The sequence below is a fragment of the Lissotriton vulgaris genome, chromosome 2_1 (assembly GCF_964263255.1).
Source record: "Lissotriton vulgaris chromosome 2_1, aLisVul1.2, whole genome shotgun sequence".
NCBI lineage: Eukaryota > Metazoa > Chordata > Amphibia > Caudata > Salamandridae > Lissotriton > Lissotriton vulgaris.
Genome location: NC_141687.1, coordinates 466,466,624 through 466,494,142, shown reverse-complemented (window position 1 = coordinate 466,494,142; position 27,519 = coordinate 466,466,624). Strand labels below are relative to the sequence as shown.

General features: G+C 41.5%; 1 protein-coding gene across 2 annotated transcripts in view; it reads left to right on the top strand.

Moving 5' to 3' along the window:
- PMS1 (PMS1 homolog 1, mismatch repair system component) overlaps window positions 1-27,519 on the top strand; it is a 1,062,426-nt gene that overhangs the window by 374,927 nt on the left and 659,980 nt on the right. For both annotated transcript variants that reach the window (XR_015308390.1, XM_086955374.1), the window contains exon 7: window positions 7,612-7,728. Coding sequence is in view for 1 of the 2 variants with exons in the window: in XM_086955374.1 (XP_086811500.1) it covers window positions 7,612-7,728 (117 nt within the window). In the remaining variant the exon portion in view is untranslated. The remainder of the gene's footprint in view (window positions 1-7,611; window positions 7,729-27,519) is intronic.

The window sequence follows — 27,519 nt, the reverse complement described above, 5'->3', positions numbered from 1 at the left end:
CATTGGAGTGAAGAACACCTCACGCTCCTCTCCTGAGGGAGAGGTGTAGCCCACACAGTGAACCTTGTGGGCACTGTGTATAAGAGGGAACCCAATGATGAAGCATGTCACCCAAGTGGTGAGTGAGGGTTCTCATCTTTAAAAAATAAAATGCCCAATCCTTTTTATAATTTATTGAGCTGTTCTGTGCACATTGTGATTTACATTCCAGTATTCAACTATTAGGTTACCTGTTGTAAGTATTATGTAGTGGAGTGGAACCGTGGATGGTTATAATCTCTCCAATAGAGACCTTGTTGTGAGACACTATCAACTATTTGAGACATCAGGCCCTGTAATAACATCCTTGTAGTAATCAACAGCTAGGATTTATAACTGTGCTCAAGGCACTGCTCCAATAGAAACACAAATGCGGCCTTTCATGAGGGAACTCCAAATGCACAACTTAGTAAAGAAAGTCTATATCACATCATGAAACCATTTGATAATAGATTTAACATTTTATAAAATAGCCCCATGTACATATTTAATAATGAGACTTTCATATGGGGATTTTACAGTGAGGAAGGTCCGTGATGAATCAAAAGGTGCGACTATGTAGGGAGAAATATAGCCCAAGAGGGAGGTGCAATTTGATGTATCAAGTGGAGATTTGAGAATAAAGTCTAAAAATGACAGAAAACAGGCATTTCATAACCACTTCAGATGCTTATGTAGGGCATGCTTTGGTGGACATGCCACTGGGCTTATTTTCACTCTGCAATTGTGTATTGTTAAGGTTTATGCATTTTTATCTTTCTAAATCAAAGGCGCCATGCTTTATACAGAAGGCATATGATTATTTCAGTGTTAGGATTTCTTAGTAGGTAGACCCTGATGTGTTTTCTTTTACAGATTAGCCGGTTTTCCAGTTGGGTCTAGATTGGAAATTGGTCTTTTTCTTATCCTCCGTGCATATGCTTTGCAACAAAAAAAATAGGGAAAGGTGCTTTGCTCTGAAAACATCATCTCTGGCATTTTTATGAAGATAACTAGCCATGATTCAGCAAGGTCTTATTCATAGGTGAAGTGATACTCTGTGCTTAGAAGAGCACTTTCTTCTGGTAAGACTATACTGCTGTTATGATATAAAAAGCTAGGTACTTGTCACTAGAAAGGTTATTCTCCTTTTGGATCTCAAGGCAATGTCTTTTGCCGTTAGATGCGTTTTAAAGATTATCTTTATTGCTAGGTTAGTTAGACATTAATTGAAAGCAGTTTTGGAAATTCTGCTAAATTGAGCATTACAGATTTGTTTTCAATTTTTAAGTGTATCTAAGCCTCTTACTGGGTTCTCGGCATAGAATGAGGAATATTCTGGATTTTTTTGTTGCAGTTTATTTGTTTTTTATATCGCAAACAGTGATCTGAAGGTATTGTAACCTTTTACATGAGAACCAGTTACATTACACAAGAGTCACATTATTTTTTTTTTTTAAACACAGGAGATGCTGATTTCCAACAGTCGCATGATGTTGAGCAAACACTGAGACTCGAACCGGGTTCCCTAATTTCCAAGCCAGCAGCTCTAGCTATAGTGTCACATCCATGGTTTATATCCAACGTTGGATTCTAAGAGAACAGTGGCAGTTGTTTTTCTTGCAGGCGTGCCTTTGTATCCTACTGGTGAAATATCAAGTCGCAGATTCCAGATTTCAGCAGTATCACAAATTGTCATCATCTGTTTCCTGGATGATCTGATCTAAGTTGTTGTGAGGGGAGTTTCCCTTGTTTTTGGCTAAACATATGTTCCCTTGTTATTCCTTGGGCTTTGGTAATTACTTTTGCTATGTGCTGCTCCCAACCGAGGGGTTTCTGATGGCGACACCAAAATATTTAAAGGTTTGTACTTTGCTCGTTGGTTGCTATCCCAGTACAAGTAGACTTAGTGCCTAATCTTTCCTCTATGCCACAAAGCATCCATTGTGATTTTGATCCTAATATTATAGGTTGCCTTTCGTGCTGTATTGTTGGATTACCTACAGTTGAGTTTACAGATCATTCCTGGCCCTTGCCCTAAGAATATAGTTGTCCGAATATAATAAAAAAGAACATCTTAAAGCCTGTCATCAGGTGAAGCTGCTAAGGTGGGAGTAGACATATGGTTGATGTGACGTTTTTAAAATACAGTTGGCAACAGACACCTTTGTCTGGTTCGTTTTGAATTGAACAACTCAGTATTTCTGTGAGCAGATTCCTTATAATTACTTTAGAATGTATACTATTTTGGTGGTGGTGGGGTATTATTGGTGGTATTGGTATTAGTGGTAGTATTGGTACTGGTGGTGGTGGTGGTGGTGGTATTAGTGGTGGTGGTAGTATTGGTGGTGATATTGGTAGTGGTGGTATTGGTGGTGGTAGTATTGGTGGTGGTAGTATTAGTGGTGGTAGTATTGGTGGAGGTGGTGGTATTAGTGGTGGTGGTGGTATTGGTGGTGGTTGTTTTGTTAATAAAACAGGCTTTTAAAAAAACAACCCATCAGATGGGTTTAGTACAGATGACATGTAACACAGATGTGCTGTTGTCAGCTTCCTCCCATTCGCACAGGATTATGGGCTAATTGGAATTCACATGACTAAATTTGCTAATCATTTCTAATTCCATTTTACTTGGGGGGAGGGGGTTTGAAACAGACACGAGAATGCCGGGTTAAAGTGATTTAAAGCAGGCTCCCATGTTACGGGGGAAGCTGTGCTGCTTAAAAAAACCGCAAGCGGTTTCAGCTGAAGCCACGCATGTCCGGCCTGCAGTGAAGGAAACTCAGTAAGTAAATATTGCTTACAGACTAAATAACAGGTCCCGTATAACAACTGAAGTAAAAGGGCCAGTTGCCATGAGAGGGTATAAATGAAGACATGGCCGTACTAAAGAGGGACTAACAAGCCTAATAACAAATCAGAAGACAGCATTTAAGAAAGACAGTGACGCAAGTCAATGAAAAATATGTGAAGAGAGTCGGCGCGGCTTCTCTCCCATACTCTACGATAGCAGGCTCGACCTAAAAAAGAAAAGAGGACAAATATTTTATCTTAGAAGGCCTACGTTCTTAAAAAGGAAATAAGAGCCGACCACTGGCAATTGAATTCATGTGCAGTGCCTCTGCTGGTGGCAATTTATCATTGCATTTCACAAGATTTGTTCAGTTATTGCCACCATGCCATGAAAGTTGGAGCTCTATAGCCTTTTTTCTTGCGCTAAGTAAGCCAGCTATTGTCATTGCGTAAAAGGTCATCTCTTTTGTGTAAATGCCTGGCAGTATAGCTTTTGAATAAGGAGATTACGTATTCATTTTTATTTAAAAAAGATGGAGATCCAAAATGAATGGCATATCACAAGCATATGAACACTGTCAGCTTGTGAGCGTGAAGAGTGGAGGCGTTTTTTAATAGAGTTTTACCATTTTGATGGTTCATGTGGGGTAGTGCAGAATGCGATCAACGTTCTACATCGCTGTTACCTTAGTCGAGTAGTTGTAATGACTCTACAGATTCTCTGGACTATTGAAAGAATTTAACCTGGCTTTATGCGTTCTTGTAGCCATTGAGACCGCTTATTATCCCAAAGAGTTGTATCACCAGTTTTAATTTGTGTACATTTGTATGGAGTTTGAAAACAAAGGTTAAAGTCGCACGATACCTTGATGATGCCACTTTTCAAACATTTTATCATGAAACAGATCTGGTAATTCATAGTTAGTTTTCAATGGATTAAAATTGGGAATTTGGCGAAATGTCTTGATCTCCCCCCAGATCTTGCCTAAAGTGAGCAATTTCTTAAGTTTAACTTTTTATGATTGGCAAATTTTATAGATAAGCTTTGTATGCATTCATGCAACAAACACTCTGTCCAGTAGCCCTTGGGAGTGACAAAAGAGTATAGAAATCGTATATGTTTATAAATACAGGCACAGTAATACAACCTCCAATCAGGAGCATCCCAGCTTCCTTGAAGGATTGTAAGCTTGAGAAATTTTAAACTTCATTGGGGAATTTTGACATGCGATATGAATTGAGAGATTTGAGCAGTATTCTCCAAAGTCAGTGCTAGAGGGCCTGATCTATGTCAGATTTTGAGCATATCCCAATTTAAATAAATGTAGTTATCTTACAAATTTGGCTTGGATCCAGCTCTTCATGACTGCTACTATTAATACAGACAGTGACAACAGAGCATTTATACAGAATCAGTATCCGTTCAATAAAAGCCTGATGAATATTCATACCTTCGTATACTTCCCATGAGAACTCTCAGAAACAGCAAATCAAAATCCTTCTGACTTCCAATTAAAACTGAATAATGGTTCTTGCAAAGTTTCATATCAGTCTATTAATGCAATTGCTAGGTTACTATGCAAAGTAATGTTACTTTCGGGGACAACCCCATGTTGAAATTTGAATGTTAGTGATAAGGTTCAATCTGTTTGCTCAAAGGTTTGCAAAAAGTCTGAAGTCGATGTTTAGAAGTGATATAAATCAGTAAGATTTACAGTCTCTAGGGCCCTTATCTTTTTTGAAATAAAAACTGTAAGTCCAGATTTTGACCATGAAGAACAAGCCTTGTTGTTTTTTTTCGTATTTCCAGCAATAGCTTTTAAATTGTGGAGTTATTTATTTAAGCAATAGTTTCTATACCTCTGCAAAGTTATTGGCAGTGCCTGGTCCTTTGCCTGGAGGTAACTAAGAAACCCGAGGTCTGATTTTCTCAGGAGTAAAGTTAGCAGTAAGAATTCTATTATCATGCTCTCTAACTTGAGTGATCCCTGAATTGTTGAGATCGTCTTGATCTGTTTTCCAGGTCTTCACATCAATTGGTAAGAGCTTTAACCTGAGAGTTTGTATTCTTTGGAAGGTAGCCCATTGTGCGTTTAATTTCTGTCATCTTCTTTACAGTTTCTGTGTTCGTTTCAATAAAGAATATTAATTGTGCCTCTTTAGAACTGAGATTTAAAATGTAGTCATTTGTGTGCACCTCCTGAAGCAAACATTGATAAGGTATAAGTTGGAAATGCTGATTGGGCACTGTAGTCCCCTGAATCCTCGGTGCCAGAGGTTAATGTTGTTGAAACCTGTTATGCTGAATAGAAGATGACATGACATACTTCAGTATGAGAGTGATCAGTCTGTTGAAGATGCAGCCTTGGTGCTACTATTAGAATTGCCCCTCTTAGTATACTGGCATGCTGTTCTCAAGATATAGGACGCCTAATAGTTGTTTACTAATCCCCTGTTGAGTTTTGCTAGATCTTGTAGAGAAAGTGTGAAGTGATCGTTTTACCTTGGCTTTTGCTAAGATAACCTGAGAATATTTGAAGCTTGAGGTCTCTTCTTAAGGTTGAGTTGCTTTAAGAGACAATGTGGCCGGAGGATCTCTTCTATAGAGTAATTTAGGTCTGGCACTGTACTTACATGTGAAAGCACTCATGCAATTTAGTCCAGTTTGCATTCAAAGTTTGGTAGATTAAGGCAATAGATACTGAATACTATTCTAAACCTTGTAATATCTGTAAAGACATTCCAGTTCCTTTAATTATCAAGCAGAATTTTGTCTTATTTATCATTAAAGTTAAAATATAGAAAGTAAAAATTGGTCACACAAGGGGAGGGGGTTGCCCTTAAGGAAAATCCTAGTTTAGCATTTATAGAGCAGCGACTCTGCAGAGTTGCTGCTCTATAAATGATTTTTGGTTGCAGCAGTGTAAGAGTCATCAGTTTTAGAATGTATGTAGTGTGTTGAAACTGGGTAACATTAGGGTGCAGCTTAAGATCATTCTTGAATAGAATGGCTACATTAACCTTGGGGACATGAAAAAGCCTTGAGAATGGCAATGCTTTTATGAAAGTGTTTCGCTGTGGTATTGAGACAGTATATTTGTAGTTTCTTTGGAAAAGGTTCAGAGCCAGGCATAGAATAGAATTTCTTTAGTTATCGCTTACAGTGTTAGCTGTCTGTTGACAACAGATCTGTTGTATCCAAGACAAACTATAGTGGGCTTCGAAGCCACCCCTTGCCCATGACTCAGTGACTTTCTTGCTTATCTAAATTTCATTCACCTATTTCATGTTGCATTACTTCTCATTCTTGTTTTTGTCCCACTGAAGGAACATTTCCGTCTCAATGGGTTATGATTGAATGAGTTGCATACTTCCACTGCTGACATCAACACCCTGTTTTCCAATGAATGAGGCACTTTTTTCACTTTATCTTTCTCATTGTTCTTCCTGCTCTCACCTCCTTTCTTCCTCCATCATTTCTTAATTTAACAATTAGTAAATTAACATACCCACCGTGCTCGGTCTGACATGACATCTTCCACCAGTGCATAAGCAGGCAGCCATCTTTGAATGTTATTTTAACCATTCCAAAATGGCCACCCAAGTCTGTGTGCACTTGTTGGATCCCACATACTGTTGCCATTTTGACATGCTTTTTCTTATATTTTATGAAAAGCCATTCCAAGATGGTCACCATACATGTGCATGCACACCCTCCATCTCAGGAGAAATGCATTGGGAAAGCCATTAGGTCTGCACCCCTATATCAGTCTAGAACTCATTGTTTGGCCATTTATATTTATGAAAAGTAGGCCGACTATTAGCTTTTATTACACACATATGAGCGCAAGCTTTCCCGATGCCGAAGTGTACAGTGCCACGGATAACGCAACATAAAATGGAACCATGATGGTGAGAAATCTTTGCTGCCAATATTCCTGTGCAGTTGATGCTGTGAACTGATTCACTTTTGGAGGCACGTTCATGATGCCTCTCTGCTTGTGCATCCACCCGAACTGCAGTTAAAGGCCATTCATATTACCTTAAACAATGTGCATTGAGATAGACTGGGATAGCCAGCTAAACAAGCCCACAGAAACGCGCAGAAAATATCTTGGAGCAGCCTCATGTCACAGGCATGCTCCAGATTGGATTTCAGGGTTATCGAGAGGTTGGTCCTACAAATAATCCAATTTACAACCGCAACAATTTCTGCGTGTTTTGTTACTCCGCTTGCCCAGCTGCCTATGTTACCAGCCCCTGTCCGCTGAGCCCCAGCAGTTCACTGCCATTTGAGGTGTTCCAGGCAAGAGTCTACGGAAATGAGTGCACGTGATGCACGGTTCTGCAACGTGTGGTATTCAGCAGGAAGGGTCCGGTAATGATGGTACAGCACCGGTTCGGCATTGTACACACCCACGGAAGGCGAGCTCCTCTCCGGTTTGTTTAAGTATTTAAATAAGCATGCATGTACTAGGGCTGTCAAGCGCAAGGCGATGCTGGCATTGACAAGCTTGCATTTCCGACCAGGCCTGTAAGAATCCGAAAAAGAAACGCACCCGTGTGCCCACGTCCTCCGCGAAAGTAAAAGGAGAACGTAATATAAAACAAACATTTGTTAACCGAGTTCTAAGGTTATTTGCTGGTGGTCATGAAAGCCAAGAGGTCAGATGGAGTTTCTTCAAAAGAATGTACTCGTGGTTTCATATATGTTTAGAAGCACGCAATGTTACAGATGACTGTCGCTCATCAAGTCTAAATTTAACGTTAAGAGGTTGACTCTGTGCCATCTCGTTGCAGGCTGTTGTTTGGCAGAAGACCAGAGTGTCGGATCACAGATCTGCCTTCATGTCAGTCCTGGGAACTGCCGTTATGAGCAGTATGGGACCTTTTCAGCACAGCTCCGAGGATCCCCAGGTTGGTGACATTCAAAAAAACAGACGGCTCTTAATGTGATTGTGCTGAAGTTCCAACGTCATTGTACTATCCTTCTATCATACATTCATTGTAAAACTCAGAAACCTCAAATATGAAAACATGGTATCGTCAGAAAACAGATCTTTTGGAGTTGCGAGCGAAGGGACGTTCACCGGTGTGGGCTTCCATATATCACAACACTGACTAAGAGGTATCCACTGTGGAGACAACATCTTTACCTAATATTTAATTTTATCCTGAACTTTTTTTCACAATTATATCTTTTATAAGTGCTGGTGTAGCCAACTAACCAGGAGGCAGCCTACGCCCCCACAAGCAGGCAGTCCCATAGCCTTTCGTTTTGCAGGCGTGGGGTTGCATGGCCACGGGGCCTGACAAGCCAGGCCTTATGTTCAACTTCCCGCTAGCAGCAACCCAGAGTCCGCCAACCCCACTCCACGCATGGCCTTTGGTCGTGTGTGGGGTTGGGTGCAGCGCCTGGATTGCAGCCAGGCCCTATGTCCAACTCTCTACAGGCTGCCAGCCCCATACTGCGCACAGCCATCGGCCTGTGTGCAGCGGGGACTTCGCCACACTCTGTGGCCAACCGCACCATGCAGCCCTGTACAATGAGGCATTGGCCTCAAGGGCTGGCCCGCGGCCAGACCGTGTGGCCTAGCCACCCAAAGGCAGCCAACCCTTTCAGGCCACCAACCCCATGCCATTCACAGACTTTGGTGACGCAGCACAGGGTTTGCCTTTGAGTCCCGGGAACCCTATCTCCCAGGGACCTTTTTAGGCTCGGGGAAGGAGGACCACGTGTCCCCTCCTATCAAGTAATATCTGCACCACCAACCCTCTAGCCCTGGCCTATCCTGGGAGAGTATGGGAGCAAATTATATAAAAAAAATATTTTTGGCCCCTACCCTACTCCCTATGTCTTTTTTTCTGTTTGTGTTTTTTTAGGACTTGGGGCAGATTCCCGAGAACTATGAGGGCTGCCACCACTTCCTGGTTGATGTGGTGGTAGGCAATCAGATCTCAGCAGGAGATCTGTTGGAACCAAGGAGGCTCTGTGTCCCTAGATATACAACGTTATGTAACATTAGTCGCTTAAAACTACTGAATGAATTCACAACAATTCTGGACCAAGACCTAGCTTTCTGCCTAATTTGGTGTAAATCCGTTCAGTGGTTTGAGTGGTAGCTGTGTCTAAAGTTCCTATAAAAAATTATTGGTAAAAAAGATTTTCGTTGGAGATTTGTCAAATGGTGCCAAAGTAATTAGCAACACAAAAAATGCATTTTGTATGGAAACATGATCATAACTATAACTACCCAGTGAAATAACCACCTCCCTGGTAGAGTGGAGCACGAAAACCGGAATAGCTGGTCAGTAAATCTAATGTTTTATGCATCCCAAATAATACGATCATTCAGAATCACCGAGAGTGATTTATTCTGGGACTGATCAGTAAGCCCACTAGAGGCTAAGGATTACTTTTTGTAGGGTGGGAGCCGACCGCTGGCAGTAGGCTAGTGCTCCCCCCCTCCCTAAGCAACACAAGGTTTTCTGACACTCCCCCTCTGGGAGGCAGCAGTGGGTCTTTACCTCCAATCTGCCACACCCGGTAGAGGGCAGAAAGTCCACTATACACCAGGGGTTACTTTTTTTGAGGTGGTGGGGCAGTCCCAATGGGCTAGTTCCCCCTCTTTTGGCCAAAAACTCTTTCTGCCCCTTGTGGGATAGATAGGAGGGCTTTACCTCCAATGTGCCCCTCAGGGCAGCTAGAATCCCACTAGTTGCCAGGGATTTTTCTTTTTTTTTAGGTGGGAGTGTATTTTGTTTTTTAGTGGGAGCGGTAAGCATGGCAGTGGGCTATTGCCCTGTACCTCCCAGGCAGTGGAAGCCTTTCTAAAGCCCACTAGACATCAGAGTTCTTTTTTTAGTTATAGAAAGGGGTGCAGTTATCAGGCAGAGTCCACAACTCAGTATATACCCACTCTGCCCCCCCCCCGTGGACAGATGGGAGGTGCGTACCTCCAATCTGCCCCCTACCAGGTGGGTGGGGGGTTGGCTGGAGTGAAGCCACCTAGATTTTTTCCAGAGTTTTATATAGCACAAACTTGACCCGAAAGCATCAGAGTGCTTTACATTAGCACCAGTTGCATTACACAAGGACACATTTTTATATATATATATATTTTATTTTATTATGCACAGAGAGGATAAGTGATTTTCCCTGAATCACAGGATGCTCAGCGTTGTTGCTGACACTAACCCGGTTCCCCAGATTCAAGGTCGATCGCCCTAGCCGTTAGGCCAGATCCTCGGATTACGCGAATAGTCTATATGTAGGGGCTCCTCTGTACCAAATTGAACGTCTCCAGGTGGTGCAGAACACGGCCGCAAGATTGATTGGTAACATCCCCTACAGACATTCAATCTCAGCGTTTCGCAAAGAGCTTCATTGGTTGCCTATAGTCAATCGAATTAAGTTCAAAACGCTCATTCTCGCCTTTCGAGCGTTGAATGGAACGGGCCCAGACTATTTAAGAAAAAGACTGAGGTTGTCCTACTCAGTCAGGGATCTCCGCTCCAACAATCTGCGCCTCATGTGTGTGCCTAGATTCCGTCGCACAAGAATGGGTGGCAGAGCCTTTGCCGTCCTTGCAGCCAAATACTGGAACAGTCTACCTATTGATCTTAGATTTGCCCCATCTGAAGTGATTTTCCGCAAACGCCTGAAGACTTGGCTTTTTGCATCTGTTTAGTCTACTTCCTCTCTTCTCTGCCAATCAGTTTTTTAGCGCCGGGACACCCCCATTGGGGGTAGCCGAGCGCTTTACAAAATCCATAAATAAATAGGTCCCAGGGAAAGTATTGTTTGGCAAAAGGTCATGGGTGGCTACGATCCTCCCACATATCAAACCTTGCACCCACCCCAGAAAATGCCGCAACTGTTTTTCTGCCCTCTCTTGGGGGTGAATATGGGGGTTTTACCTCCAAATATGCCCACTGAGGAGAAAACCCACTAGACACCAGGGAAATTATTGTGCTAAAAACAAGGGTAGGCAGCTACCCTAGCAATAGGCTAGTTTTCCCTTCCTGCGGCACTAACGTACTTTGACCCCCACGGGGGGACTGGTAAAAGGTCTTTGTCTTCAATCTGCACCACTAGACTCTAGGGAGTTATTATAGCACCAAAAACGGGTGGGGACAGACTACTGGTTGAGACCTCACACCCCTAATGACCAAAACGGTCTTTAGTCTTTCTGCACCTTTGGGGTGAATTTGTTTTTTTTACCCTAAATCTCTACCTGGTGACAGAAAGGCCACTAGGCACCAAGGAAAAAAATGTATGCACCACATAAAAAGAAGTTTGGCGGCCCTGCAAGACAACAAGCCAAGCTCCCAACCCAAAAACGCCCAAAATGTCTTTCTGCTTCCTTGGGGGGAATTTGAAGAGATTGCCCTGAATCTGCCTCCTGGGTGAATTGGGTGACAGAAGCCCATTAGCAGGGAAGATTAGAGCAGTCCTCTCATGCATTGGGCCGAGCCCCCATCCTGCTGCTGCTGTCTTTCTAACCCTTCCCCCACCCCATTCTCCGCCCCCTTGGGAAATGAGAGGCCACTAGCACTAGAGAAAATAGGCCCAAATAAGGGATTTTGGGGAGGCTCACCCTGACATTGTGCCTTGTCCCCACCCCAGAAAGGATGCGTTAGTCTTTCTGCCCCTCTAGGGGGTGGTTGGGGGTGTTTACTCACAATCTGCTGCCGGTGGACAGAAAGGCTACTAGACATCAGAGACAAATAGTTCCCCCCAAAAGGTCTCCCGTTGGCACTGGTTGGATTTGTTCCCCAGGCAGGCAGAAGGTCCAGCTACACTAGTAGAGTTGCCATTTATTTCGAGACAAACGGGGGAACAGTGGGTGTTATACATTTTGTGTATCCTTGCAGTTTCTGTTAGTTTATGTCACAGGAATGCAAGGAAAATGCACAATATTAGGCAATGTTGAGGTTTTCAATACTGCAGCTACCCAATTGCCAAACAAAGTCCTTTTCTAGATAGATAATTTTGATGTCTCCACATTACATTTGGGCCCCTTTACTGGTGCAGGCGATGGGCACACCAAGGCAGATGAGATGTCATTTTTGTTGGGAGACATGGGGAATCAAGGGTGATTTGAAATTTGTGGCTCCCCACAGATTGGAGTTAACCTCACAGAAATATAAAGAAAATGTGTTTTAGATTAAGTTTGAGGTGTGCAAGGACCTCTGGGTTAAAAAAAACCTGGTGAGAGCCTTGCAAGTCACCCCACCCTGGATTCCCAAGGGTGTCTGGGTTTCAGAAATGAAGCGGTATAAAAGGGGGTGGTGATGGACGGAGCATCTGAACCAATCAAACACTCACACCCAGTCAACAGATCTGGGTTTAATCCATCACTGTTCTTTAGCCCACTTTGCCACCCCAGTTCAGACATGGCAATATGCAAATCAGTCTGACCCTGTGCCTCATAGGAACAGTTTCAGAAATGTGCAGGTTTGGTAGGTTTTCCTGAGTGCTGACTAGAGCTCAATAGCCACAGCTGCCGAAATTGTAAAAAAAAAAAAAGGGTTGGTTTTCAGTGGAAAATTTGATGTGTTCTTGTTGAATTTTGGACTTTTTCCTATTGCGAGCACTAGGCATCCCCACACCATTGAGGGGTACCATTTTTATTGCAATACATGGGGGAACCCTGGGTGGTTATAAATGTGTGGTTTTCTGCAGATTCCAGAACTCGTTTCATATTTCATCACACATCCCTACTCTATTAGTTTAATCTACTTAATTAGCAGAACTGTTGGTCTATTCTACCTAGATTGCATACATGCTCCTAACCTTACACTTAATCAGCTAGTTTTGATGGCAACATTAGCCTAAGTCCTGACATACAAGGCCATGCTAATTTATTTTCATACCTCATGGAGCTGTTAGGCTCCTGTTGGATTTTAGCCTATTGGCATACCGCCTCTGCAACTCGACCTCCATGTGTGACACTCTGCCCTAATTCTGCCATCCTTTTATACCTTTGTCTCTAACAATTAACAGTGGGATGGGTGTGGGAATCCCTCAATGTTGCTACTTTGGAACACTGACTGTGCTCTTTTGTATGAGTGAATGACAGTTAAACAAATGTAGCTCTTTTTGCTTTTTTCCTACTCAAATCTGTGCCAGGCAAGGTCGTTTTGCACCACTCTTAGCTCCACAGAGAATGTAAGGTTTCCAGTTTCTTTGATTTGTGAATGCGACTAATATCAAACTGCAGTTCTATATCAAATCAAATATATCTATTGAGAACATGTTTTTTAATATTACATTCAAACAGTTAGGTAGCCTTCCAGGCTACCTAACTAAGCATGAGTAGTTAGTCTGTTCCTGTGGCTTGCAATCAGGTCTGGCTTGTATATACCATATATGCACCAGGAAAGCCCTGCCTTATGTGACATCATAGTCTGTTCCTGTGGCTTGCAATCAGGTCTGGCTTGTATATACCATATATGCACCAGGAAAGCCCTGCCTTATGTGACATCATAGTCTGTTACTTTGCCGTGCATTACTGGTTTAATAATACAATACTAATGTAAGAGTGGCTTAACTTATCCTTTCAAAATGTTGCCCAAGTCCCTGAAGGTGCAGCAATTGTGTAAAGTGAACGTGAAGTTAGATTAATAAATGACTTTTTTTCCCCCTCCACTTCTTGTTTTTTAAGAACAATTAAACATGTGACTGCGGCAATAAAACGGACAGTGAAGTATACCCCAAGTGGACATTAAGCCATATGAACCCAACTACTAGATAGTACGACCACCTATCTCGTCTGCCTAACAACCGGCTAAGAAGTGTTACTTACATAAAGTCGAGACAGATACCACACCCAAATTAACAATTTAAAGGCAAGTATAGAAATCTTCTGAGGCATTCAGGCCGACAGGGGTCTTACTGTCCAATTTAAGGATATATTTTGTTTCTGTCGATCGCAGGAGTGCCTCTCTGTCACCCCCTCTCCTTAATGGGCCAATCGCATCAATAACATAATACTGTAAGATTTCACTCTTGTTGTTGTGATGCTCTTTAAAATGCCGTGCGACAGGATATGATGCGTCGATGGTATTGATGGCCTTGATGTGCTGGAGTATCCGCTTGTGGACCTGCAATTTGGTACTACCAACATAACGCAGGCCACAGGGACACTCCAGCACATAAATCGTAAACTTGGTCTTACAAGTGAGTTGCTTAGTAATTTTCAAAGGGATCTCAGAGAAGGGGGTGATTACCTCAGTCTTATTGACTCCATGCCTACAGGCTTTGCAACTCGCACATTTGCGGAAACCTCTACTGGCATTTAGCCAGCTGACAGGGGTACTAGTCTCAGGGCTAGATTTAACCAGAGCATCACCCAATGAGTGAGCTTTTCTAAAGGTGATCTGTGGTTTCATTGGCATGCTCTCTTCGATAGTTGGATCATTTCGGATGAGGCTCCAATGTTTGTTAACAATTTTCCTCAGTGCCCCATGTTGTTTGTTAAAGGACCAGATTAGTCTGGTTTGCTGATGAGGTTCACCTTGGATCTTGCTCCTATCTTTCTTGCAAATCAGTACCTCCTGCGGTCGCCAGTAGGTATATATAGTTAGGACCAGGGCCTAGATGTAGGTAATAGCAAATACCGAATGGTAAATACCGAATTTTACGGATTCGGTATTTACTATTCGGTAATTGCTATGTAGGTAAAAAATTTGGTAAAAATACCGAATCTGTAAGATTCTGTAATTACCGATTTGGTAATTACCGAATCGGTATTTGCCATTGATTCCTTTGGGCCTTGAAACCCATAGGATTCAATAGCAAATACCGATTCGGTAATTACCGAATCGGTAAACTTACCGATTTTACAAGGGGGACAGGGTGTCACTATGACACCCTGTTGCACCCCTGTTACTGGCTTGTGTGCCATGTGACACACAGACATGCCCTTAGGGCATGTCTGTGTGCCACATGGCAGTACACTGGAATTCGTTAGTTACCATGTAATAGTATTACATGGTAAATAACAAATCGGTAATGGCCTGTGGCACTGTTTCCAGTGCCACCTACATCTGTATTTACCGATTCAGTAAATTTACTGATTCAGTATTTTACACGATCGGTAAATTTACTGAATCAGTAAATATACCGATTCCGTAAATTGAATGCCACCTGCATGTCAATTCCCAAATACCGGTCGGTAACGGCCGAATTCGGCCGTTACCGACCGGTAATTGGCGACCGACATCGGGCCCCTAGTTACCATTGGAAATTCCGAACATTCTATTGGGAATAACTTTGGCGCCAATTGAGGGATCTGCCTGTAATTTTCTCTGCTCCTTACCTGAAAGTTTCGGGGGGATTCGTCAAGCGGGGGCCGAGAAAAAAGGGGGTGTCCCAAAACGTGTTTTCCCGATGTTAATTTCCATAGGGACATTCTGACAAGGCTACAGCTCGAACGGCTGAACGGAATTACACCAGATTTGGCAAAATGGTAGGGACTGGTATGCCGCAGTGCCTTTTGTATGTTTGGTGTAAATCCCTCCAGTAGTTTTTGAGAAAATTGAAAGTGAAATTGAGTCCAATGCAATTTTCCATAGGACCTTTAGACACAGCTACAGCCCGAACGGCTGAATGGAATTACTGCAAACTAGGCAAAATGGTAGAGCCTGGTATGCAGAAGTGCCTTTTGTATATTTGGTGAAAATCCCTTCAGTAATTGTTGAGAAAATCGACTTTTTTCAAATTATATATCTATAGGCGGGACACGATGCGCGCACGGGCTTGCACCGTCCTTGCACTGGCCTTGCACGTGTGCGGACCTTAGCGCACGCGGAATTCTGATTGGCTGTTGGACGTCTGTCAACATTCCAGTCAGTCGAAATGAGGCAGTGTTGTCCTCCGTCTTGTATTTGTGGCAGATGATAGTGGTTGTAAACAGAAGTGTAATAGTTGACAAGGAGGCAGGGTAGAGAGTCCTGAGCCCCCTAGGTTTTGCTATGGGGTATGTAAAGGACCCCGAAGGTTGAAAAAAAAAATAGCGGGGTCCGCGCACCGTGCGCGGACTTCGCCTCAAAAAGACAAAAAAGAAATACATTAAAATAACAAGTTTCAGTGTTTAGATGTTGGTTGAGTGCAACATTGAGTGATGACTCTTTCACCTTTGGGTTTAGCTAGGTGTTTTGTGGAGAGTTAGTATGGTAATTGGTAGAGAGCATTGGGGGTAGGTTGAAGATTATGTGAGTTTGAAAGTGTTGATAATTTGAACCAATTAAAATGTTACTTTGGTTTCGGTTTTGTGAGTGATAAAATGTGATTGGCTGGGTATCTGAATATGTATGAGAAATGAGAGGGCAACACAGCCATTTTGAGATTTTAGCGTTTGAGGTATACTTCTGAGGTGTTAGATTGAGACAGAATTTACTGTTCAACAGTTTTCTAGAAGGTGAGTTGTTAATTTGTAAGGAGAACTCTGTTGTTCACTTTAAGTTAATAGGAAAAATGTTTTCTGTTAGTTATTTAATGTTTTTCTGTTATACTTATGGATTGAGTAGGGCAACATCAGATGCTGTGCTTTATATTTTTAATTCTTGCTTGATACTATACACTGTCCAGGGAAACACGGCCATTTTGTGACTATAGTGTCTAAGGTAGTTTTGTGAGGAAAGTTTGGTGTTCAATTTCTGGTGTGAGATTTACACAGTAGTGACTCTTCTAATAGAATTTAATCGTTTTTCTCTGCCCTATCTCAATCTTCCCCTGCACCATCTCACTGGCTTTCTCCTTCTTTTAATAGTACACTAACATCAATAATGGCTGAAAATGAAGAGTCATTTGACATTGTTATAGAAATTTTTGTGACAGTTATTGAGGATGTTCCGAAAGGAGAGCTTATGATGGAGGAGATGGCATGGACGATTTCTATGATGAATCCTTGGATTCAGATTTAATGAAAGCTTTGGAGTTCATTGAGTTTGAAGATTCTTTTTGGGAGATTTTTAATATTGACATTGCTGATGATGCAATCTGAGATGATCATTTAAATTCCGAAAATTTCCAACAATAAATTTAAATTTAGTAAATAAATATTGTATGAGAATATATACTTATCAAAATGTAATTTATGAGATAGTAGCAAACTGATAATTTTTGGTGTTACATAGTAAGTTTACTCATAAATATTTCCTTTCTCCCCCAAAATGTTCTTAAATGTGTATTTGACATCTCTTTTTCATGTCCTGCATCCTTTCTCTCACTGTCTGACTCTGATGCACAAGATTGCAACATAAGTAAGTTTAAAGAACAGCAAGTGTGTCTCACCAGAGCAGGAAATCATGCAGTAAGCGCTGTTTCTCTTTCTTTTAATAGTACACTAACATAAAATGATGAATGAAAATGAGGAGCCTACCAACATCTTCTTTGAAATAACAACGTTTATTGAGGCAATTTATTCTGTGGTGTATATTGATCCTATAGATGAAACAAATCATGAAGAACATGAAGGAGATACCATGGCAGTTTATTTTGATGAAACACTAGATATGGAATTAATGGAATGTGTAGACATTGTTGAGTTTGACGAATCATTTTCAGACACTTTGACGGATGAAATTCCTGATAAAGAAATGCTACAAGTTCTTTTAGATTTTGAAAATTCTGATAAATACATTTTAATTTAGTAAAGAAAAATTGTTTTGAAAATTATACTTATTTAAATGTAATTTATGAGGTAGTAGCAAAGTGATACAATTTTGTGTTCTTCATGTCCTGCATCCTTTCTCTCACTGACTGTCTCTGATGCACTAGTTTACAACATAAGTAAGTATATGGAACAGCAAGTGTGTTTCACCAGAGTAGGAACTCATGACCCCCTACGCCAATTCTGACCACACATTGAGAAAGGAAGGAATCATGTGAACAAATCTGTTTCTGCTTTCCTGAAAGACTACAGTATGGATTCAATATACCACAATAACTTGCATTACAACATACAAGGTATCTACAGAGGAGACAATGTCCATTTCCATTTAGATTTTTTTTTTTTTTTAATTGCAATAGGTCCGCGCACCGTGAGTGCTCGGTGCATGCACTGTGAGTGCTCGGTAAATGGACGGTGCGCGAGCCCTATCGCCGCCATTTTGTGGTTTCAGAAGAGAGTGAAAAATATAACTTAAATACGTGGGAAGGGGGTAGGGTAGAGCGTCCCTGACCCCTTAGGCCTTCTCAGGGGGTCCTTCAAGGACTCCTGAGGTTAAAAATAATGTTTATTTTAAAAAAAAACAGAAAACACGATAGGTCCGCGCATGGGGAGTGCTCGGTGAGTGCTCAGTGCGCGGACCTCGGTAAAAATTAATCAAAAAAATAAAGTTAAAAATCATATTTGAGTGTTTACATGTTAGTTGGCTCTAAAAAGAGCCATTGTGTTCATTGTGTTTTTTTGGTACCTACAAGTAAGTACCAATGCAGAGTCTGATGTTACAGAGAAAGACTCTGTTCACTTCATCAGTGAAATGTACACCATCTGTCCTATAGATGCCTTGCATGAGGTAACGCAACTTGGTGTGGTATATACAACACATTCCATAGTCTCTCATGTATGCAGAAACAGATTTATTTACATGTTTCCTTGCTTTCTCAATCTGCGGACTAAATTGGTTGGACCAATTCCATTTTTGCCTTTGGCATATATTGGAATAGACAAAGGCAGTTTGAGGAAAAAGTGACATCAATTGTCCAAAGATGTCCTTCAATAGCATTTCCAGACCAACCCCAGTCAAAGTGCATAAGTCATTTACACCACAGTGCACAATTATGAGGTCAGGGTGTGGGAGATGCATGAAGGATTTCAACAATGGTATCAATTGGTGACATCTCAATCCTCTCTGGCCAATCGGTGGGAGTTACCATGGTAACAGGTTGAATGAGCAGTAGGGGGATGGGTAAATATTATGTGAGTTTGAAAGTGTGGAAATGTAGAACCAATTGAAATGTTAGTTTAGTTTTGAAATAATGTGGGAAGACATTTCATTGGTTATGAGCAGAAATAAGTGAGAAGAATGAGTGGGAAACTGTGCCATTTCTGTTTCCAGTGTCTGAGCTGCAGTTCAGGGATTCTGCTTAAGAAAATCTGGTGTGTGTTTCACACTGTTCTACATTTTCGAAAGTGATTTTAAAGGTGAGTAATGGTTCATTTAATATAGAGAGTGTACTGATTGCAGTATTGGGAAGCATAACAAGCATATTGGGCTATATTACTGTTGTATTTTGAAAATGTGTCGGGTTTCTCAATTTATGTCATTAGTAAAATTCTTTACGCATCTCTTACAGCATTTCATATTCTTGTCTGTGTGCCAATGTTATTACTCTGCATGCATTTTCAGCTTGCACCCATGTCAAACATTGCGCAAGGGGCTTGTAAATATGCCTCTCTTTTTTGTATATTCTATCTCAATGTATGCTATTAGTAAAATCCTTTACGCATCTCTCACAGCATTTCATATTCTTGTCTGTGTGCCATTTTATTACTCCTCATGCATTTTCTGCTTGCACCCATGTCAAACATTGCGCACGGGGCTTGTAAATATGCTCTCTTTTTTGTATATTCTATCTCAATTTATGCCATTAGTAAAATCCTTAACGCATCTCTCACAGCATTTCATATTCTTGTCTGTGTGCCAATTTTATTACTCTGCATGCATTTTCTGCTTGCACCCATGTCAAACATTGCACAAGGGGCTTGTAAATATGCCTCTCTTTTTTGTATATTCTATCTCAATTTATGCCATTAGTAAAATCCTTTACGTATTTCTCAAGGCATTTCATATTCTTGTCTGTGAGCCAATTTTATTACACTGCATGCATTTTCTGCTTGCACCCATGTCAAACATTGCGCAAGGGGCTTGTACATATGCCTCTCTTGTTTGTATATTCTAACTCAATTTATGCCATTAGTAAAATCCTTTATGCATCTCTCACAGCATTTCATATTCTTGTCTGTGTGCCAATTTTATTACTCTGCATGCATTTGCTACTTGCACACATGTCAAACATTGCGCAAGGGGCTTGAAAATGTGCCTCTCTTTTTTGTATATTCTATCTCAATTTATGCCATTAGTAAAATCCTTTATGCATCTCTCACAGCATTTCATATTCTTGTCTGTGTGCCAATTTTATTACTCTGCATGCATTTGCTACTTGCACACATGTCAAACATTGCGCAAGGGGCTTGTAAATATGCCTCTCTTTTTTGTATATTCTATCTCAATTTATGCCATTAGTACAATCCTTTACGCATCTCTCAAGGGATTTCATGTTCTTGTCTGTGTGCCAATTTTATCCCTCAAGGGGCTTGTAAATATGCCTCTCTTTTTTGTATATTGTATCTCAATTGATGCCATTAGTGAAATCCTTTATGCATCTCCCACACCATTTCATATTGTTTTCTATCTGCAATTCCTATCCCTCTCCATATATTCACTGCTTGCACCCATGTTAAAGGTTGCGCAAGGCGCTTGTAAAGGAGCATATTTACAAGCCAAATTAAACTATTAGCACTATCTCTGTACCAGCATTGAATCCAAGCATGAGAAACATTTTAAAAAGAAGTCTACCCTGTAAGCTAAAAGATACAAACTGTGAGCACACACAGCTAACATTATGGAAAAAGATGAAAATATAATTTCTTAATTCACATACACACTCAGTGTGTTCCTTGTCAAAAAACTTAAAGCCAGACATTTCAACAAAAAACATTTAGTATGGTAAATCGTTTTAGACACTGAGAGTGAGATGAGACACACACACAAACAGACAGATGGTTTAGGCAGAGATTGAGATGACACACAAAGAGAGATGTGAACTAGTGTTTATATTGTTTAGTTAATGTAATTGTTATGTGCTATGTTAGTAGTGGTCTATAATATGTCATATTTTTCTTTTCAACAGATTGTAAATATCTACAGAATCATAATAGATTATGCCCAAGAACCGCAAACAAAGACTTTATAAGCAAGCTTTATCAATCAAGAGAACTCAATTCGAAGATTCATCCAGAAGACAATCTTCAGAGAAAAGAAAAAATGCTCCTGGTAATGCACCTGTGCTTCCTGCTTTTTTGCAGGATAACTTGAATGGACTCTTGTGCAAAGGTTATTAGTTTCTGGCAACAAATGCATTGCATCATCAAATTCTGAAGTTCAGGTTGGATATTTGCAACAATTGATGCTTGCATTGGTGGTGCTGTTGCTTCAGAAGAAGTGCTGGGAGCAGAGCCCTGTTCCTCTGATGATCTTTTTATTACAGCTTTTCTCCGTTTATTTGGTGTATATTCCGGACATGGTGTTCCCTGCTCTAAGTTCCAAAGCTGTGGATCCCCTTTTGAAAGTACTGTGTCACAGATTTTACATGTGACAAAAGGCGCATTTACCCTTTTCTCTCTTTTTGGGTATTTTATAAATTTCTGTACTATGGACTCTCTCTGTGTTCTAGGGGTTTCAGGAACAAACTCTTCTGAATATGAAGTAGAAGATTCCTCAAGTTCCTGGTGTTCAGAATGCTCTTGTCAAAAGGCTATTAGTTTCTGGCAACAAATGCATTGCATCATCAAATTCTTAAGTTCAGATTGGATATTTGCAACCATTGAGGCTTGCATTGGTGGTGCTGTTGCTTCAGAAGAAGTGCTGGGAGCAGAGCCCTGCTCCTCTGATCTTTTCATTACAGCTTTACTCCAATTGTTTGGGTGTATATTCTGGACATGGCGTTCCATGCTATAAGTTCCAAAGCTGTACTTCTTCTGTGGATCCCCTCTTGAAAGTACTGTGTCACAGATTTTACATGTGACAAAAGGCACATTGACCTTTTTCTATTTTTCTGGGTATTTAAAAATGTTCTGTACTATGGACTCTCTCTGTGTTCTAGGGGTTTCTCAGGTTCCTGCTGTTAAGCCATTTCAGTAGGTTTTTCAAGAGCAAAGTGCTGATGAAAAAAGGTGTTGCTTCCTCGAAAGCCAAAGAAGAATGATGAAGATGGGAGGGGTCTTTCAAGAATTAGAGTAGGAAGTATTATAAACCAATAAAATCTTTTGTTATAAGGTCACATGGTTGGACATAAGCCTACGGAGTGTTTACGGAGTGTTTACGGAGCGCTCACGTAAGCTTACGTTGCGTTTACGTTTTATTTACGGAGCGCTTAAGTCATCTTATGATGTGCTTACGTGGTACGCACCCTCGTGAGATTTATAATTGCCGCCGCCACTCACCCGGACCCCCGGCCCGCGTTGGAGAACCCGGCAAATGCTGTGATGGTCCCCGGCACATGGGCACAGCTCAAGGGACGTCCGAGGGCAGGATAATGTACAAGGATATTAGCTGGCTGGTCGGAGCTCTAGCAAGCTGCAACCGCTATCTTCGCCAGTTCGGCCACGCCCTCCATAAATAAATACATTTAACTTTGTTTACCTTTTACTCATGTTGATGAGATGGTATCTGCACCGAGATGTGAGAAATCATGCACTCATAAAACTTCAGTGAACGCCTGCGATTTAATAAATGTGCTCCAGCACCTTGTGGGCAGCTTTCCTTGGGTTTAGAATTCTTTAACATGTAATTTACAGTACTATCTATCACGAGAGAAGCAGGTACATTATTAATGTGAAAAATGTCAACAATGGCTATAAATATATCAGCACGCGTACAGGTGGTAGATGAAAAGGAAAGCAAGCATACGACAGCTCGGACACAGACTCTGTCAAAATATATTTCAAAACAAACTTTGCAAAACAAGATTGAGTAGCAGATAGTAACCAGTGATGACAAAAAACATGGCACATTTTACACACCATGACTACCATAACAAGAGAAAAGACATGCATACACCCTGCTATATACAAGTGGTTTGTGCATTGAAAAAGAACATAGCATCTCCAGGAACATATCTAAAGCAGACCAGCACGTACTCACACCGACTGCTTCCCAAGCTGAAATGCCACTTCTAGTCGCTTGTTCCTTGCCCAAGCCGTGTACACATACACAACAGAACATGTACACTGTATAATAACCTCTGTGTGGATACAGACTGTGCTCTTATAAGCAGGCTTCATTTTAAGACTTACAGAGTCGGCCTTAGCAGCATGTGGGTGCAGAGAGTACATTTGCACGCAGGCTAAGATGAACTGTCTGCAGCCCTGTAGGAGTAGCGGGTACATGAGACATAGGAGCAGCCTTCGCAGAAGATCTCCCCACGTGCACATACGGCAAGCAGCACAAGGTAGGTATATATTTAGAGTGAACTTTTACTGTCCAATGTGCAGTGCACTAGAAAATCAAGATTTAATGTGGTTATAATGAGTAATCGTACAGAGCAGGTAATGGCTATGAGATGAAGACCTAACCATAATTAATTGAAAATTACTTGATAAACGGCACATGGAATCCTTTTAAGGCACATACATGGCCAGAGGAATGCGAAGGGCCCTCGTTGTTCATATCACTGAAAATACAAGATTGGAAAAAATATATTATTGTCTACGGTTGATCGTGGAAGACAATTTCTATGAACTGGAATCTAGAGGATGCTAAAGTGATTCTGGTATTTTACTGACCTCTGCTGGTTGTTTTCTAGCAAGACAGTTAAATATAGGCAGTTGTACAGAAAAAACGTCCCTAAGCGGAAGCAGACAGGTCCTAGGGCTGATCTCCAGAGCCCACAAAGTACATACAATATAAGTATTTTTTTTCCACATATACGTATGCACTAAAGTATATACTAAAGAATATACAAGAGGTCTTGAATGCTCGACCTAAAAAGTGGACAAAGCCAGGTGAAGGACCTGTGAATAATGAACAAGAATTAACAGGGGAGTGCGGCATCAGAGGGGCGGATGGGCCAGAAAGAGAATCCACATCCAGCAAGGTGAACAAGTGTACCTGTTTGCTGGGAGGGATTATGCCCAACACAGGTAAGTATAGTGCAGTGGCGATACCAATAATAATTGCAAAGATCACACTCTGCAAGGTAACATGGCTGGGAAAAGAAGTGGGGGGAAAATCTGTGAGAATGGGGACCAGTCAGTTCCACTGAGCACGTGGGAGGTAAAGGAGAAGAAGGCACTGACCTGGGGAACAGCTGTGAGGGGTTATGCTTCAATGTGCGTATCCAGTCCGTTCCTCCCGAGATGAAGCGAGACACTGGCAACTGAGCTCAGGGAAATAAAAGCAAAACTGGATGGGTGCACAGAATATGAAGAGCGCCGACACCCTACACAGGGGAAGAAAGTGGCCGCCATTTTGGAGAGGGACCGCAATGGACCTGAAGCACCTAAAGGAACTAAAAATGCTATCATTAAAAGAAAGGTTATATTAGGAAAAAGGGCCCATCGCATAGAGGACAGTTAAGGGAAATAAGGAAATTATGAGGACGAAACTAAAGAAGCTGCATTTACTCAGTACATTCTGCCCATGTGCCCTACAGAGAGGAGGCACAGTGGTCAGAATGGCGACTGTATGGTCAGTCAAGAAAAGCCGGCTATGCAAAGAGGAAAAGTCATTCTTAATGGCGAAGGCAGACTGGTGGGCACAGTGAGACCAATGTAAAACCACAGAAACAATTATACGATATAAAACGCAATGAGTGTAGGCCAGTGAGAGAAAAAAAAAAGCGCTGTACAGGCAAAAGGTTAAAAAACAAAGTTCCACAAAGCGGATGAAAAGAATACTTTTGCCATGGCAGACTGATAAGAGACACACACAGAGGAAAAATAGGACATAGTATGTTACAGCTAATAGAAACAGAGGAAAAGTAAATGGCAAGCACACCTTTCAATGAAAAGTGAGGGTGGGATGTAAGACCCTTTTAAGATTGATATTAAATACTGTAGATTTCACAATCACAGCGCAGGGGCTGTGCAGGTCAAACCCAAAAAGCGCCTAGAAAAAGTGAAGCGCCATTGAAAAACCGCTTCAGGTTGACATAGACATGGGTGTGCTTTCAGGCTGATGACAATAGGAGAGAGGTTGGATACACCAAGTGGGAATTCAGTCTTTGAAATGAAAGCCAAAATCCTTCAGGAGGACAAGATGGAAGACTGAGGCCGATAAGGGTTGCTAGTAGCCTGATATGTCCTTGTTGAAAATCTGCTGAAGCCATTGATTTAAGCACCAAAAGCTCCAGCGGGACAAGGTTAGATTTTGTAGACATCAGGTTTACTTCATGGCTGCAATGCCTCAATCCAAGTTTTTGGCTTTGGATTTTGCCTCTTTTTTGGGCATCAAATTCCTCCAGCATGGCAAGGCTGGAACCTGTACCCGGGCAGGGCTCGATGAGGCTGAATGCCTTTCCTGCAAGGTCTCGCTAAAACTGTTTACAACCCAAGTGATACTTGATGTCTTGCCCACCTTGACTGCAACATCCCAGGGAAAGCCTCAGCACCTTGTCTCAGTCCTCTAGATGTGGAATAAATGACTAAGTCACACTTTTTCGGTTTTTGTATGCCTGGAGAAAACGGAAGACCAACTGTTTGATCGTTGCAGAGGAGTTCAGGTCCCTAGTTGCCAGCAGGAATCCGGTATCGGAGTCCTCTTCTTCCAGCAGAAGTCAGGAGTCTTCTTTCTCCCCACAGTGCTCCAGAACTGTTTTGAGAAAATGCACTATCCAGTGATTAGATAATTTTTCTTTCCCAATACTTACACTGTTCCCCTACTGGCCATCTCCTTTTGTAGTGCTTCCTCTTTGCTTTATTGTAAAAATTCATAAAATTCAAGATGGCTATACCATTTTTCATCCTGGAAGAGCTCCAAGCTAACCTCTATTCTCTACCCTATTTGAGTTATCCTTCCCTTTGCTGGGTCAGAAGTGTCAGAAGCCAAAGTGTCTCCGCAGGTCCTAGGAATGAATGACAGCAGAAGATCTGGTCAGCCACTTTTGGATTTAACAGCTCTGTTTAGTGTGTCCTTTATTCTCTCAGTTGTCCCGTATTGCTCTCAGCAGGTTTACACATACGAAGTGCCTACTTTTTGACAACATCTGTCTTCCGGTCCTAAAGCCAGGCTATTGTCCTCCTGCAGGGAGTATCGTCGGCTCCAGCAAGGATGCATATTGGCCTTTGAAGGCTTGATGAGTGATAGAACTGGTTTTAAGCCAGTTCTGATACAGGCAGTGCATAGTATATTTTTTAAAAGTTACTTTTCCATAAGATGTAGCAACATTCTAATTTCACCATTAAATCCGATTTTGAAAACTAAGTAGAAAATAACTTTGAATTCAGTTTCTACAATTTTTCCCAAGCAGAGCATTAAGTAAATATTTTAATAACACTGTGGTCTCTCTTAATGAAAGTGTCGCTGAACCTTCACTGTTGAAATAGCATTTAGGTCTTCATCCTCGGCAAGCGTATCTATTTCAAATATATGGTCCGCTAAATTTTCATATTTTAGACATCCTGCCATGTAGACTTCCAAGAAATAGTCCTTATTCTAGTTAAAGATTGGTTACAAAAGAGTCCGGGACGAAAAGCAGAAAATGCAGATTTCACCAAAGTTGCTACAGTATGTAACACACCTGTTCATATATGGATAATTCTGATGGCCATTGAAGGGCACCTCTTTCCAACCATTATATTGGTTACGCCATGCATGTCCAGGATTGATAAAGAATAATTCTTTATAAGCTTTCGATTGACTTGTTCGTGCTCTGCAACTGTAGATCAATGCATTTGTTCTTGAAAATTTGGCTTTTCATTATGTGTTGAATACAACACGAATAATAGGGCAGCTCTCTTATAACCAGAATGAGAGAGGCATCCAATCTGCCTTACTATGATATCCAGTAGGGCAGCAGATACCAATACTCTTAGGCCAATCAAACCTCTTATACTGTGGATTGCTACAGTTACTATCCTTAAGATGGGTTGTACCTGTAGTTACACAGCTGGACCCTGCACTCCCAAGAGGAGGCAAATGCCCTACACCTTTAAACAACACACGTTAACCAGCACTCCCGAAAGACGAGGCGATAAAACAAATCTAGCACTTTCTTAAGGCGAGGCAAGAAGACAAATTTAGGTCCATTTAAAGTGACACACACATGTTTATTAATTCAATATTTTAGAAAGGAAGGCAAAATATATCAGTTAATGCAGACTCCCAAATATCAAATGATAAGTGCAAAGCCAGAAAACATTCAGCATAGAGCAAAGAAACTTAGAAATGATGTACATAACGTAAGGAACACCTCACCGATCGATCATGCAACATCCTTGCCAACTCAAGCTGGAGAAGCCCAAGTTCTGTCTTTTTCACAGCAGTACGTCTACTGTGATGAGCTTCTACCTGCCCCACGAAGACCTCCAGCTTTAATACCTTTACTCAACGTGAGGTGAAGATTCTAGAAACCTCGCCCACTTCTGCTGGAAAAAAACAAGCTGGCTCTACTGGTCTGTGTCAAGGTCAAGACGGAAGCTGGCCAGGCGCCTGTATTTTGACTCTGAGACAGAGCTGTACATTCCGCACATTCCCTGAAAGTTACCAAGCACGCATCCCACACAACATGTTCGAGTTCACTCTGATCGGTGAGGAGCGAAAAACAAGCGAAGAATGAAAACATGCCCACCCCACTTTGCACCTACGTGCGAGCACAGAAAATGGAGTATGTTGCACAAGATGGAATCAGCACAGAAAATGGAGTCAATTATGCCAAATTGTTCCAATGGTCAATATATCTTAATATCAATACAG